We start from the raw sequence: 13709 nt of genomic DNA, 5'->3' as shown, positions 1-13709 counted from the left end.
AAGTATCAGCAGGCTTGCCAAGCAAGCATGCATTTTGCTTTTTGTTTCCCTTCTTTCCAGCTACAGGCTGCTGCAGTGAGAGCAGAAGGACAGAATGTACACCAGTCAGTAAAATGGTTTAGCACCTACATGTTTTGCATAAACTATGCTAAGCCTTGTGTCCAGGATGTTCTTGACAGTGAGGTGGTGAGACACTGGCACAGGTTGCTCAGGGAGGTGGTGGAAGCCCCATCCCTAGGTGCCTTTAAAGCCAGTGTGGATGAGGCTCTGAGTAACCTGCAGGGAGACCTCATTGCTCTCTACAGCTCCCTGAAAGGAGGTTTTGGTGAGGTGGAGGTTTGTCTCCTCTTCCTACTACCAGATTATACAAAGAGAGGAAATGTCCTGAAATTGTTTCAGGGGAGGTTTAGGTTGGAGATGAGGAAAACTCTGTTTGCTGCAAGAGTGGCCAGGCACTGGAACAGGCTGCCCAGAGAGGTGTTGGAATCTCTTTCTCTGGAGACTGTCAAAACCTGCCTGGGTGCTCCTGTGTGACCTATCCTTGGTTATCCTGCTCTGGGAGGAAGGTTGTACTGGATCTTTGAATATCACTTCCAAGCCCTAACCTTCTGTGGTTCTGTGATGCTATGAATACAGAAGAGGTTATGCAGCTTGGTTAATGCATTATCCGGACTGACTGCCTTAAGAAGTTGATTTAAAAATTGATGCCTCTATAAAGTGATTTTCTGACCTATGCTGCTTGTGAGACCAGGAGGGAATCCCTGTGAAGAGCAGCTGAAATCAAATGCAAGAATAACACACTGTAAGTCAGCAGCAGAGGAAAAGCAAACTTTGAGAACTGTGGTGAGGAGAGAGGAGAATGCAGAGTTGTGATGTTCACTCTTTGATGTGGAGTATCTGGCTGCAGGTTTTCTGCTAGTCCCAAACAGCAGCGAGGCAATGTCATACTCCTCTGAGCTCCCCTTTTAGACGGGAGCACCACAGGCATCTGGTGGAACTGGAGCACTGATTTTTCAATTCTGATGCCTGAAATCAGTGGACAGCACTTGCAGCCTGATGTGTTACACTAAGTTGTGCCAAAAAGGCTGAGAACCTTGATTGAAGGTAATGATGTGTGACCCCCTGGGCTGCAGGCTCAGCAGCAGCTTCATTTATTTCACTGCTCTGCATTCTCACTTTGCCTGCCAGGCTGTAAATCTTCACAGTTGTCTTGTGTGTTTCATGCAAACAAATGGATAGGCATCAATCTGTGGGTTTTTTTTTCTGTGATCAAGTGTAAATAGTAACTTTGTATTTTCTGCTATTAGAAATAGGGGGACAGAGTGGCTGGAGAGCAGCCAGGAAGAAAGGGACCTGAGGTTGCTGGTAGATAGCAGTTGAACATGAGCCAGCAGTGTGCCCAGGTGGGCAGCAGAGCCAATGGCATCCTGGCCTGGCTCAGGAACAGTGTGGCCAGTAGGACAGGGGAGGTTATTCTTCCCCTGTACTCAGCACTGCTTAGGCCACACCTTGAGTGCTGTGTCCAGTTTTGGGCCCCTCTGTTCAAGAGAGATGTTGAAGTACTGGAATGTGTCCACAGGAGGGCGCCAAAGCTGGTGAGAGGCCTGGAGCACAGCCCTGTGAGGAGAGGCTGAGGGAGCTGGGGGTGTGCAGCCTGCAGAAGAGGAGGCTCAGGGGTGACCTCATTGCTGTCTGCATCTACCTGAAGGGAGGTCATAGCCAGGTGGGGTTGGTCTCTTTTCCCAGGCAAGCAGCAGCAGAACAAGGGGATTCAGCCTCAAGTTGTGCTGGGGGAGGTCTAGGCTGGATGTTAGGAGGAAGTTGTTGGCAGAGAGAGTGATTGGCATTGGAATGGGCTGCCCAGGGAGGTGGTGGAGTCATCATGCCTGGAGGTGTTCAAGAAAAGACTGAGGCACTTAATGCCATGGTCTGGTTGACTGGACAGGGCTGGGTACTAGGTTGTACTGGATGATCTTGGAGGTCTCTTCCAAGTGGTTGATTCTATGATTGTATGAAATGAAAATTATGAGGAGGTGCAAAGCGCTCGAAGCAATGAGCATTTTCTGGGCCAAGCACACAGTTAAGGTGCACTACTAAGGGCAGTTCTGCAAAATGCTGCATGCTTTCATCCTGCAGTGCATAGCTGAGATCTTTGTCTGTAAGGGCAGCAGCCGCCCTTGAGCAAATCAGAGCTGCAGTGATTATAGATGTTACAGTGAGAACCATGATTTTAACTACTTAAATACTCCCCAGTTCAAGAGAGACAGAGATCTACTGGAGAGAGTCTAGCAGAGAGCTGTGAGGATGACTGGGGGACTTGAACTGCTCCCCTATGAAGACAGACTGAGGGATCTGGGGCTGTTTAGTCTGGGGAGGAGAAGACTGAGAGGAGATTTGATCAACATCTGTAAATGGATGCAGATACCTGCCAGAAGGGGCAAGGGTAAACCCTTCCGGCCATCCTCACATCCTCAGCTGCCCTTACACAATAGATATAGGGTACTAGAGGTTGAGGATGAGGTGGTTTTGGAGCAGGCAGAAGCATCACCAGCTGGGAGGGCAACTGAAACAGATCAGTTGCCCCCTTGCATCAGAACAAGTACTCAGAAGAAAAAAAAGAAATACCTGAGGGGTAGGTGTCAAGGTGAAGGTGCCAGCCTCTTTTCAGTGGTGCCCAGTGACAGGACAAGAAACGATGGGTACAAGCTGGAACACAGGAAGCAACAACCCCTAATGTTCTCTGATTCTATGATACTTCACCTATTAGAATCATTTAGGTTGGAACAGACTTTTAAGACCAAGTTTAACTGTAAACCTAATGCTGCCAAGTCTACCACTAAACTGTGTATCTCAGCACCACGTCTTCTAAACACCTCCAGGGATGATGACTCCACTGCTTCCCTGAGCAGCCTGTTCCAATGTTTAATTAGCCTTTTAGTGAAGAATTTTTGCCTAATGTCCAATCTAAATTTCCCCTGGTGCAACTTGAGGCCATTCTTATCCTGTGGCTTGTTACTTAGAAAAAGAGCCATACAGCCAACTCATTACATCCTTCTTTCATGACAACATTGACCCTAATAGCTATTAAGTCTCTGAGGAGACTAATAGCAGCACTCCAGTACCTGAAGGGGACCTACAAGAAGGATGGAGAGAGGCTGTTTGCAAAGGCCTGTGGTGATAGGATGAGGGGCAGTGTGTTCAAACTGGAGAAGAGCAGATTCAGATTGGATCTTAGGAACAAGTTCTTTACCGTGAGGGTGGTGGAACACTGGAACAGGTTGCCCAGAGAGATGTTGCAGCCCCATCCCTGGAGATATTCACGGTGAGGCTCAACAGGGCTCTCGGTAGCCTGATCTAGTTAAGGATGCCCCTGCTGACTGCAGAGGGGTTGGACTGGATGACCTTTGGAGTTTCTCTTCCAGCTCAGGCCATTCTATGATTCTATTCTCTGTCTCTGGAAGCTTTTCTAACTCTTGTAACTTCAGTTTTGCAAAACCACAGCCATTCCAAATGTATTTTGGTGTGTCAGTGAGACACTGGAACAGGTTGCCCAGTGAGGTTGTGAATTCCCCTTCCCTGGAAGTGTTCAAAGCCACGCTGGACAAGGCCTTGAAGGAAAGTAGAAAGTGTCCCTGCCCATGGCAGAGGGGTTAGAACTAAATAATCTTCAGGGTTTCTTCCAACCCAAACCATTCTATGAATCTACAAATCTGTTTCTTTAGATTATGATTTCTTCTGCTTGCAATCCAAAACTCCCTTCCTGAGGTGCTCCTAATCAGAACAGGCGGGCAACAAATGGGACATTCTGTCTGCCACAATGCATGAAGTAATTTGGAATAGCAGACACTGTGGATGTTATCAGAGTGGAATGTTACTAAAGGTGTATTCTTTAACCTTTAGGCTGGGCCATGCAGGTTGCTGCCTTCATTTTCATCCAGAGAAGGTGGGAAGATGACAAGAGTCACTTTGAAAAAATGCTGGATTATTTCTGTGACATTCACGAACCACTGCAGCTCCTCATCTTTCCAGAAGGAACTGATCTCACAGGTAGGCTGTGTTTGTCCTCTTATGGTGAAACATCTGATGTGGAAATTCATTGGTGGTTAGGGAAATAATTAAAGAAGTCCAAGGTAGGAGCAAGTCTGAGTTCTCATGTATGGTAGAAATAAGGACACAGAGCTGTTGGGGCCAGTCCAGGGGAGGACCACAAACATGGCTGGAACACCTCTGCTGTGAGGACAGGGAGCTGGGATTGCTAAGCCTGGAGAAGAGAAGACTCTGTGGGGGAAACTCAGAGCTGCCTTCCAATACCTGAATGGATCCTACAGGAAAACTGGAGAGGGGACTTTTTGTAAGGCTGTCTAGAGACAGGTGTAGAGGGAATAGTTTGAAGCTGAGGATGAGTAGGTTTAGACTGGATCTAGGAAGAAGTTCTTCAGTACGAAGGTGGCAAGACTCAAATAGGTTGCCTGGAGAGGCCAGGTTGGATGAGACCTTGAGCAACCAATTCGGATTGAAAAGCCTCCCTGCCCATGTTGTGTGGTTCTTCATGCCTGCAGCATGACTTAAGTGAGACCTTTAAACAGAAAATCAACAATTTCAATTGAACTTCTGCCTTACAGCTGAATGGGAGAGTGTTCTCAAGCCATAACTTGTTGAAGTGTCAAAGAAGGAAAGGCTAGACAGAGTATAAAAGTGACTTAGACATGGCTGTTTGTTTATTCTGTATTCCTGATATTCTTAAAACTGGAGATGTCTACTCTTCAGATGCTGTCACACTGGTAGGGATTGTCATTGCTTGCTCAGCCTTCCTAAAAGAGCAATTTGTTGTACATTCTGGGGCTTCCTCACATGATATCTCATGTTGAACCAGTTGTATATCTAAAAGTGGGAAGAGGGATGGAAATTACCTCACTTCCTAGGTTTTTTTTCCTTTGAGTTCATGAGCAGCTGTCCACTGCTAGCTCTCAATTAAGAAAATAAGTCTTAGTCTTGTGGAGTCAAGAGACTCCCTGGGTCACTCGTGTTCTCAGATGTCTCCACCTCAATAGGACAGAAAGAACTGGCTTGTCTATAATTGGATCAATTGTGTTTAGCTTCTGAGCCCTCCCCATTTTTTTCAGAGACAGCAGATTTTAAAGAACTGAGGAAGTTCTGTACTGCACTACTAACAAAAGAAGAATTAGCTGAGGGCTCAGACAGCAGTGGTGTGGTAACACCTAAAGGCACTGGTGAGGACAGTGGAGTTACTTAAGGAAAAAAGGGATCTCAGTAATGTTTATAAATATCTGAGGGTGGAGGATGGTTCCAGTCTCTTTTCAGTGATGTTGTGTGATGGGACAAGGAACAGTGGGTACAAGCTGGAACACAGAAGGTTCCACCTCAACATGAGGAGAAACTTCTTTCCTGTGAGGGTGTTGGAGAACTGTCACAGGCTGCCCAGAGAGGCTGTGGAGTCTCCTCTAGAGACTTTCAAAACGTGTCTGGATGCATTCCTGTGTGACCTACTCAAGGTGATCCTGTGACTGGACTAGAGAATCTTCAGGGGTCCCTTCCAATCCCTCCCATTCAGTGATTCATTTATATCAATGACTTAGGCTAAATCTGAGTACATGCTGTTGATACCATTCACTTCAGAAATCTCTACTTCACCAGATTCTCCACTTGATATTAAAAAAATCACTAATTGGATTTCTGAGCACAGATTTACAGCAGATCTTTTCTAAAGCTATTTCTCTTGGTTTGTTTTTTCTTTTCTCCTACTTGTGTAACATCCTCTTTAACTCTGCAGCATCAAATGGCTGTGGATGGATGGTTCTGCTGAAGCCACAGTGGATGGAGGATGATCATGCCTGCCCTGGTGTGTAGAGCAGCTCAGGAAGGAAGAAGACAAGTGAGAAGGATGGAGTGATAGGCAGGGATGTGCTGGCATGTTGAACTGTCTGCTGTTTAGCACTCTAATTTGCCATTAGTAATGAACTTCACCTAGATACTATATTTGTGCATAACAAGATGGGTAGAGACAGGGAAAGCCTGGGGCTTGTTCTGTGAGAGCAAACAGCCCTGTTCTGTGAGAGCAAACAGCCCTTCCTGTCTTGTTGCCTTCCCAGAAAGCACTGGCTTGTGTATGTTGAAATATTGCAGGCAAAATGGTGAGGCACTGGAACAGGTTGCCCAGGGAGGTCATGAATGCATTCTCCCTGGAGTTGGTCAAGGCCAGGTTGGATGAGGCCTTAACCAACCTGACCTAGTGGAAGGTTTCCCTGCTCATGGCAGAAGGCTTGGAACTAGATAATCTTTAGGGTCCCTTCCAACCCAAACCGTTGTATGTATGTACAAACTAAACCCCGACCAAACATAGGTGTGTGCTGTATAAGAATGATCACAGATTCAGTTTGTTAGGAGTTGGAAGGGACCTCCAGAGATCAGCCAGTTCCAAACCCCTGCCAAAGCAGGATCACATAGGACAGGTCACACAGGAATGCATCCAGGTGGAGTTTGAAAGTCTCCAGAGAAGGAGACTCCACAACATCTCTGGGCAGCTGGCCTCAGCACCCTTACCATAAAGAAGTGTCTCCTCCTGTTGAGGTGGCACCTCCTGTGTGCCAGTTTGTGCTTGTTGTTCCTTGTCCTATCACTGGGCACCACCAAAAAGAGCCTGGCACCTTCATCTTGGCACCCACCCCTCAGATACTTACAGACATTGATCAGGTCCCCTCTCAGCCTTTTCTTCTCCAGTCTAAACAGTCCCAAGTCTCTGAGCCTTGCTTGAAAATAATGTATTTTATGTAATGCTTTTGTATTTTATGTAATGCTTTTCTGGGGGAAAAATAATCAGAAAATCACATTATTGACATATTAAGCTCTGTTACAGCCTCAACTTCCATCCTCTAGAATGAGAAATCACAATTCTGTTCTGAATGGTGCCTCAAGATGTTAGGGATCGTTTTGCAAAAGCAGAATCAATGGCTCTTGTTTCTGACCAGATTCTAAACCTGCTTGGTTACTTCTCACAACCAAATCCTTGTGGTGTTTAAAATGAAAAATAACATCCTGTGTGTAGCTCACCAAAACACAGAATGGTTTGGGTTAGAAGAGACCTCCAAAAGCCATCCAGTCCAACTCCCTTTGCAGTCAGCAGGGGCATCTTCCACTAGATCAGGTTGCTCAGAGCCCTGTCAAGCTTGACTTGGATATCTGCAGGGATGAGGCCTCAGCCACCTCTCTGGGCAACCTGTTCCAGTGCTCCACCATCCTCACAGTGCAGAACTTGCTCCTAACATCCAATCTAAATCTGCTCTTCTCTAGTTTGAACACACTGCCCCTCGTCCTATCACTGCAGTATTGCTGTGCAGCTCTGTGCTCCTCTGTCTTTTTTGTTTTGTTTTCTCCTCTCAGTGGCCATATGATAATGACAGATTTACTCCTCTTAGTAAGAAACTGTGCTGTTTCTGGTCCTGGAGAATGAAAGTTTCAAAGAGATGTAAAGCATTTCTCCCTTCATTGTGTTTACCCTATTACTGTATTTATTGCTGGGGTGCTGCCTGACTGGAGGTTGGTGGAAGATGCTACATAACTGAATGTTACAAGTAGTAATGTCATGAACTCCCAACAGCAGGTCTGAGGTAATAATTCTATACTTATTTCTGATAGGTTGGTCATCTTTTCTCTCTGGACTACCTCAAGGTTAAAGCTAAGTGCATCAAAGGTATTTCTCCTGTAATTGCTTAAGAGGAAGCCCTCAGCACATAACCACATAGCCAGACTTTCTGAAGCCCTGAAGAAAACAAAGCAACCATAAAGCCAGTGCTCCTGGAAAGCTGGAATACAAGCCACCAGCTTTGCTTGTTGTTTTGCTTTCCTTGGTGTACCTTCCAAGGCTTTGCAGTGATTCTTCAGAAAGGAGGAACCAAAACACTGTTGCTGTGTTGTTCTGTGCCTGTTAAAGCCTCATTTTGTGTAGATTGGTGTCTGCATCCCTACACATGATTTCTCCTTCACTGCAACTTCTCCTTTCTCCTCCTGTGTGACATTTCTTCCCCAAATGCCTCTGCTGCCTCAGGAAGCGGCGCTGTGTGCTGTGGCTCATCCTCACCACTACTTGCCCTAACTGATGGACTGCTGCATGCTGTGCTGGAAGCCCTGACTGATTAAAGTAGCTATGCAGCCTGCTCTGGCTTTTCCCCTCATTAAGTTCTCAACTCTTGGAGGCTTCCCCTTGACTCAGCCATTGTTTTTTCTAGAACTCCCCTGGGACTTAATTACCTTTGAATCTCTTGCCTCTGTCAAACTTGCTTTGGAAGAGGCAACAGAGTCAAATGTTAAGGGGAACAGGTGGACAGAGTGTGATTGCACAGACCTTTTTTTCCTTGAGGGACAGCTAAAAAACAAGGGCAAAGATTGCTGGAGCTCAGATTTTGGCAGAATGTTATGATGTGGATCACATACAATATTCCATCTAGAGGTAACAACTGCAGTTGGATGGTTCTCTTTTCTAGTAAGTATACTTCAGGAATGCAAACCCCCTCCTGTTCAAGAGCAGGGGAATAGGCTGATTTAACCTGCTCTGGCTTGAAAGTAGTACAGATAAGGAGAATTGCTTGAGTTGTTACAATTCCCACTGTGGGCCAGTGGAGCTTCTATACTTTCTGGCTTGTACACTTTCTAGCCCTGTAAGACTCCACCTGCACTGCTGCATCCAGTTCTAGTGTCCCCAGCATACAGAGGGCACAGACTCAGTCTGGATGAGGACCACAGAAATGATCCAAGGGCTGGAGCACTTCTCCTGTGAGGATAGGCTGAGGGAGCTGGGATTGTTCAGCCTGGAGAAGAGATGATTTCAGGGGAACATTAGAGCTGCGTTGCAATACCTGATATAGGAAGCCTGGAGAGGGACTTTTTATAACAGTGTCTAGAGACAGAACTAGGGGGAATGGTTTGAAGCTGAGGGAGAGTAGGTTTAGACTGGATCTTAGGAAGAAGCTGCTCAGTATGAGAGTGGTGAGATTCTGAAACAGGTTGCCCAGGGCAGCTGTGGATGCCTTCTCCCTGGGGGTGTTCAAGACCAGGCTGGATGAGGCCTTCTACATTCTACTTTCTTTTTTTTTTTAAATCATAGAAGCTTAGAATCCCACTTAATAGGAACAAAGAGCAAAATCTCTGGGGTAGGTTTAGTTTGGCTTAAACACAGATTCACAAATTGCATCGGGTTGGAAGGGACCCTCAAAGGTCCAGCTGGCAGTGAGCAGGGACACTCCAACTATGCAGTGTAAGACAGGGAAGAGATTTCTAGAGAGCAATGCTTGCTCATATTTTTTGGGGAGAGCAAGCAAGAGGGGACGTTACCCTTAGCCAAATGATGTAAGATGACTTTTCTGGAGATTGAGAAGACCCAAACTGAGTTCATTTCCACTCCCTGCTTTCAGAGCTGCTTTATGTAGGAAACCTTTAAGAAAAGGTTGGATGTGGCACTTGGTGGCACAGTTTAGCTGATGTTGTGGTGTTAGGTCATAGACTGGATTGGTGATCTCAGTGGTCTTTTCCAGCCTCAATGATTCCGTGTTGTTTGGAAGCAAAGAGGAGAAAGTTTTTCCTTTCTCCAACTTCCCGTGGCAGGGAGGTTGGAGTAGGTGATCTGTGAGGCTTCTTCCAACCTGACCCATTCTGTGATTCTTGTCAAACTGTCTCTGATGAGGATTGCATTCTAAAACCTCATTAATACAGTTAGAAGTGACAAATCATCCTTAGCTGTTGAGAGGCTATGCAGAAAGGATATACCCACCATCATTTTTAACCAGCAAAAGGTTTGTACTCTGCCACTGCCTCTGAGCATGGCCACACAAGGGCTGCTTTGTACTCAGACTGAAGAGTTTGTGGCAACAAGGCCAGCATGGATTTCAGGTGGCCATGACTATGAGTAAAGTGATCTCACTCAGTCTGCAAAATGTTGTGGGGCATCCCCAAGCCAGCCTAGCATCCCTGGGCAGCCTGCTGCAGTATTTCACCACTCTAATTATGAAGAGCTTTCTCTTGATATCCAACCTAAATCTGCCCTACTCCAGTTTCAAACTATTGCCCCTTGTCCTGTCACCACAAGCTCTTCTAAACAGTCCCTGCTCAGCCTTCTGGTAGGTCTCCATCAGATGTTGAAATGTAAGTTTTTCACTTTCATTCTTTCACTTTAGAATACTATAGTCTGAGCTGCAACATGGTGAGACATCTGCAGGAGTTTTGCAGTGCTGACAGTGTGGCCTGGTCTACTGAGGGAGGGGTTTTAAAGAGGTGTTTCTTGTGGGAATTCCCTCAGGTTAGAGAGGATATAAAAAGAGGTTTCCAGTTTCCTGGAGCAGTTTTCTAACCTCCAGCTTTCAAATAATGGAGAACATCCAATTTTCTGATCCAGTTCTGAGCAGAAGACTTGCCCTGGATTTCCCCCAGAAGGCTTGGGTGCAGGTAGTTCACCTAGAGGTCCCAAGCAGCAGTAGGCACCAAGATGGCAGTGTCCTTGTTCAGAAGTAAGAGCAGAGTAAGAAGTTGTAGCTTTCAAACAGTGAGAGTAGCAAGGGGGGGAGGAGGGACATTGTTGTTACTGTTTGCTGAAGACAAATCCTGTTTTGGAGGGTTAGTCTTCTGAAGAGTAACTAAAGGCACTCTGGCTGTTTAGGTTGAAGAAGAGGAGGCTGAGGCAAGACCTCTTTTGTCTCTGCAACTACCTGAAAGGATATTGTTGAGAGGTTGGTGCTGATCTCTTCTCACAGGTAATTTGCAATAGAATAAGAGGTAGCAGCCTCAAGCTGTAGCAGGGCAGGTTTAGACTGGACATTAGGAACCTTTTTTTCCCAACAAGAGTGGTCAGGCACTGGAATGAGCTGCCCGGGGAAGTGTTTAAAAGGTCGTTCAGACGTGGTGCTTGGGGATATGGTTTAGGATGCACTTTGTAGAGTAAGGACAATGGTTGGAGTTGGTGATCCTGAGGGTCTTTTCCAGCCTGAATGCTTCTGTGATCCTACACTTACTTTCAGGGTAATGTCAAACCCCTTTGACCTTCCTGTCTGGCTGTTATAAATATTATTCATTACACAAAGACCTGTGGCTAGATGGTCATTAGGAAGGAAAGGAGGAGATGATTTTTTCCAGATGACAATGATCATCATATTGGCTGGGAGCATTACTCTAGTTCTAAAGTCCCATTACACCAGAGACATGCAAAAGGGGAATGATCTCTGTTACATAAAACTTAGAGTCCAGAGGCAAGGCAGGGATACAAATGTCAGGAAATAGCTGTGCAGTGTTGGGCAGCATCCAGCTGCTCACACCTCCTCAGAAAGGCACTGTAGGAAAGACAAATTTGGAAGGTGCTTTGCAAATGCTTACAAGAGAGTGCTTTGCAAGTACAAGGAGCGGCACTGAGAGCAGGTTTGAAGATGCCTGCCTCAAGGCAATGAGCAGTGGAGGTCTGAAACCTTTTTTTGCAGCACTGATTATGTCTTGCTCAGAAAATGAAACTGCCTGTTTGCTTCTGGGTTGTCCTGCAGTGCGAGTCAGAGTGTTTTGGAAACAGTAAGGAATTCATTTATGTGCTCCCTCTGAAACAAAATGCTAGGGAGCAGACATACAGAGAGGGTTTTCCTGAGTGCTCATTAGCTGTGTGCACTTTGTGGTGATTAAGAGTTACTTAAATTTGATATGGAACTCAGATGGCACTTGTGACTCAAAACTTTGACTTGATTTATACATTGGAAATGTTCCACAGTGAAACCCAGACTTGGGTATTCAGACCGAAGATCCATAGAATGGTTTGGGTTGGAAGAGACCTTGAAGATCATCTGGTTCCAACCTCCCTGCCATGGGCAGGGACACCTTCCACTAGACCAGATTGCTCAAGGTCTCATCCAGCCTGGACTTGAACACCTCCAGGGAGAGGATATCCACAGCCTTCCTGGAGGAACCTGTTCCAGTGTCTCACTGCTCTCACTGTAAACAGTTTCTTCCTAATCTCCAGTCTCAGTCTGCCCTCCTCAAGCTATAGTCCTTTACCCCTCATCCAATCACTGCAAACCCTTTTTAAAAGTCCCTCCCCAACTCTCTTGTAGCCTCGTGTACTGGAAGGGCACTATAAGGTCTCCCTGCTTTGGATGCAGCCCAGTACACAGCTGTCTTTTAGGCTGCCAGTGACCATTTCTGGCTTATGGGGAATTTGTCATCAACTGAAACCCCCCAAGTCCACCTCGTCCAGACTGCTCTTGAACCACTCCTTATTCTAGCCTGTATTTACACCCCAATCCAGGTGTAGGACCTAGTCTAGTGGAAGGTGTCCCTGCCCATGGCAATGGGGTTGGAATTAGATGAGCTTTAAGGCTGCTTACAACCCAAAGCAATCTATGAAATCTTTGCAGTAAGTATTTATAATAGATCATGTATGAAAAGCTATGCTCTATGGTACAGTAGGTCACAAGGAATAACTCCCCAGTCTCCTGATATGTGCTCTAGCATTCAGGGAGTCCTTCAGGAGGGACCTCCACATTTTCTGAACAACAAAGAACTAACATAATTTAGGAAGAAAAGATGCAGGAGAGCTGCATCACTTCAAAAAGGACATCTCATGCTGCTGTTGATTTGTCCACTTACTTGAGTAGAAGAGAAAGGACCTTTTAAGTATCAGTTCTGTTGAATCATTAAGCATCAGTATGTTGTTTATTACTTGATCTGCCACCTCTGTTAATGTCAGCTGTGGGCACTGACAAAAGAGAGCTGTTTCCTGTTGAAAAAGATGGTGTAGTACTTAGGCAATGATTTCTTTTCCACGAGTTTGTTGCTGGGAATTTGTCTTTTAAAACATCTGTAAAACTATCTCAAGGGCAGGAGGTTTTTAGTGAGTGAGTTGATCATACTGATGGTTTCTTTCCCCATGTTGCCTCTTGGCACCAAGGGAGGTGTCGCAGTACCCACAGCAAAGGAGTCAGTGTAGCCTTGGCTGCTAACCTGGAAGATTCCCATGCTTACCACTGGAGAAGAAGCTGCTTCCTCTCCACGTGCCTTCAGAAGCTTTTCCTTTGTTGCCTTTCCTTAGTGGGATCTGTTAGCAGCTGGCTGCAGAAAGCCTCTGTTTGGTTTTCTCCTGAGATCTCTTCTTTTTGCCAGACATTCAAAGCATGTCATTAGGTTTGGCCACGCTGCTTTCCATGCGCCTTCCGTGCACTCCAGACACTGCTCTTTCTACTCTGGTGAAGCCCCCTCCTGGAGTACTGCATCCTGATCTGGAGCCCCCAGCTCAAGAAGGACATGGATCTGATGAAGAGGATCCAGAGGAGGACACAAAGATGATCAGAGTGCTGGAGCACCTCTCCTGCAAGGACAAACTGGGAGAATTGGGGCTCTTCATCCTGGAGAAGAGAAAGCTGCAAGGAGACCTTATAGCAGCCTTCCAGTACCTGAAGGGGGCTACAGGAAATTTTGGAGGGATTGTACATAAGGGCCAAAGGGCAGTGGTTTGAAAATAAAACAGAGTAGATTTAGATTGGACATTAGGAAGAAGTTCTTTACTATGAGGGTGATGATACACTGGAACAGGTTGCCCAGAGAAGTTGTGGATGCGTCATCCCTGGAAGTGTTTAAATCCAGGCTGGATGTGGCTTTGAGTAATGTGGTGTAGTAGGAGGTGCCCCTGCCCATGGTAGGGGGCTTGTAACAAGATGATCTTTGAGATCCCT

The 13709-nt window shown here is 46.1% G+C and overlaps 1 protein-coding gene across 3 annotated transcripts in view; it reads left to right on the top strand.

Moving 5' to 3' along the window:
- The window catches only part of LCLAT1 (lysocardiolipin acyltransferase 1), a 135694-nt gene that overhangs the window by 55685 nt on the left and 66300 nt on the right, over positions 1 to 13709 (top strand). For all 3 annotated transcript variants that reach the window (XR_010307017.1, XR_010307018.1, XM_064164343.1), the window contains exon 5: positions 3901 to 4047. Coding sequence is in view for 1 of the 3 variants with exons in the window: in XM_064164343.1 (XP_064020413.1) it covers positions 3901 to 4047 (147 nt within the window). In the remaining 2 variants the exon portion in view is untranslated. The remainder of the gene's footprint in view (positions 1 to 3900; positions 4048 to 13709) is intronic.

Source organism: Pogoniulus pusillus, chromosome 25 (genome assembly GCF_015220805.1).
Source record: "Pogoniulus pusillus isolate bPogPus1 chromosome 25, bPogPus1.pri, whole genome shotgun sequence".
NCBI classification, from domain to species: domain Eukaryota; kingdom Metazoa; phylum Chordata; class Aves; order Piciformes; family Lybiidae; genus Pogoniulus; species Pogoniulus pusillus.
This window is presented reverse-complemented; position numbering and strand designations above follow the sequence as displayed.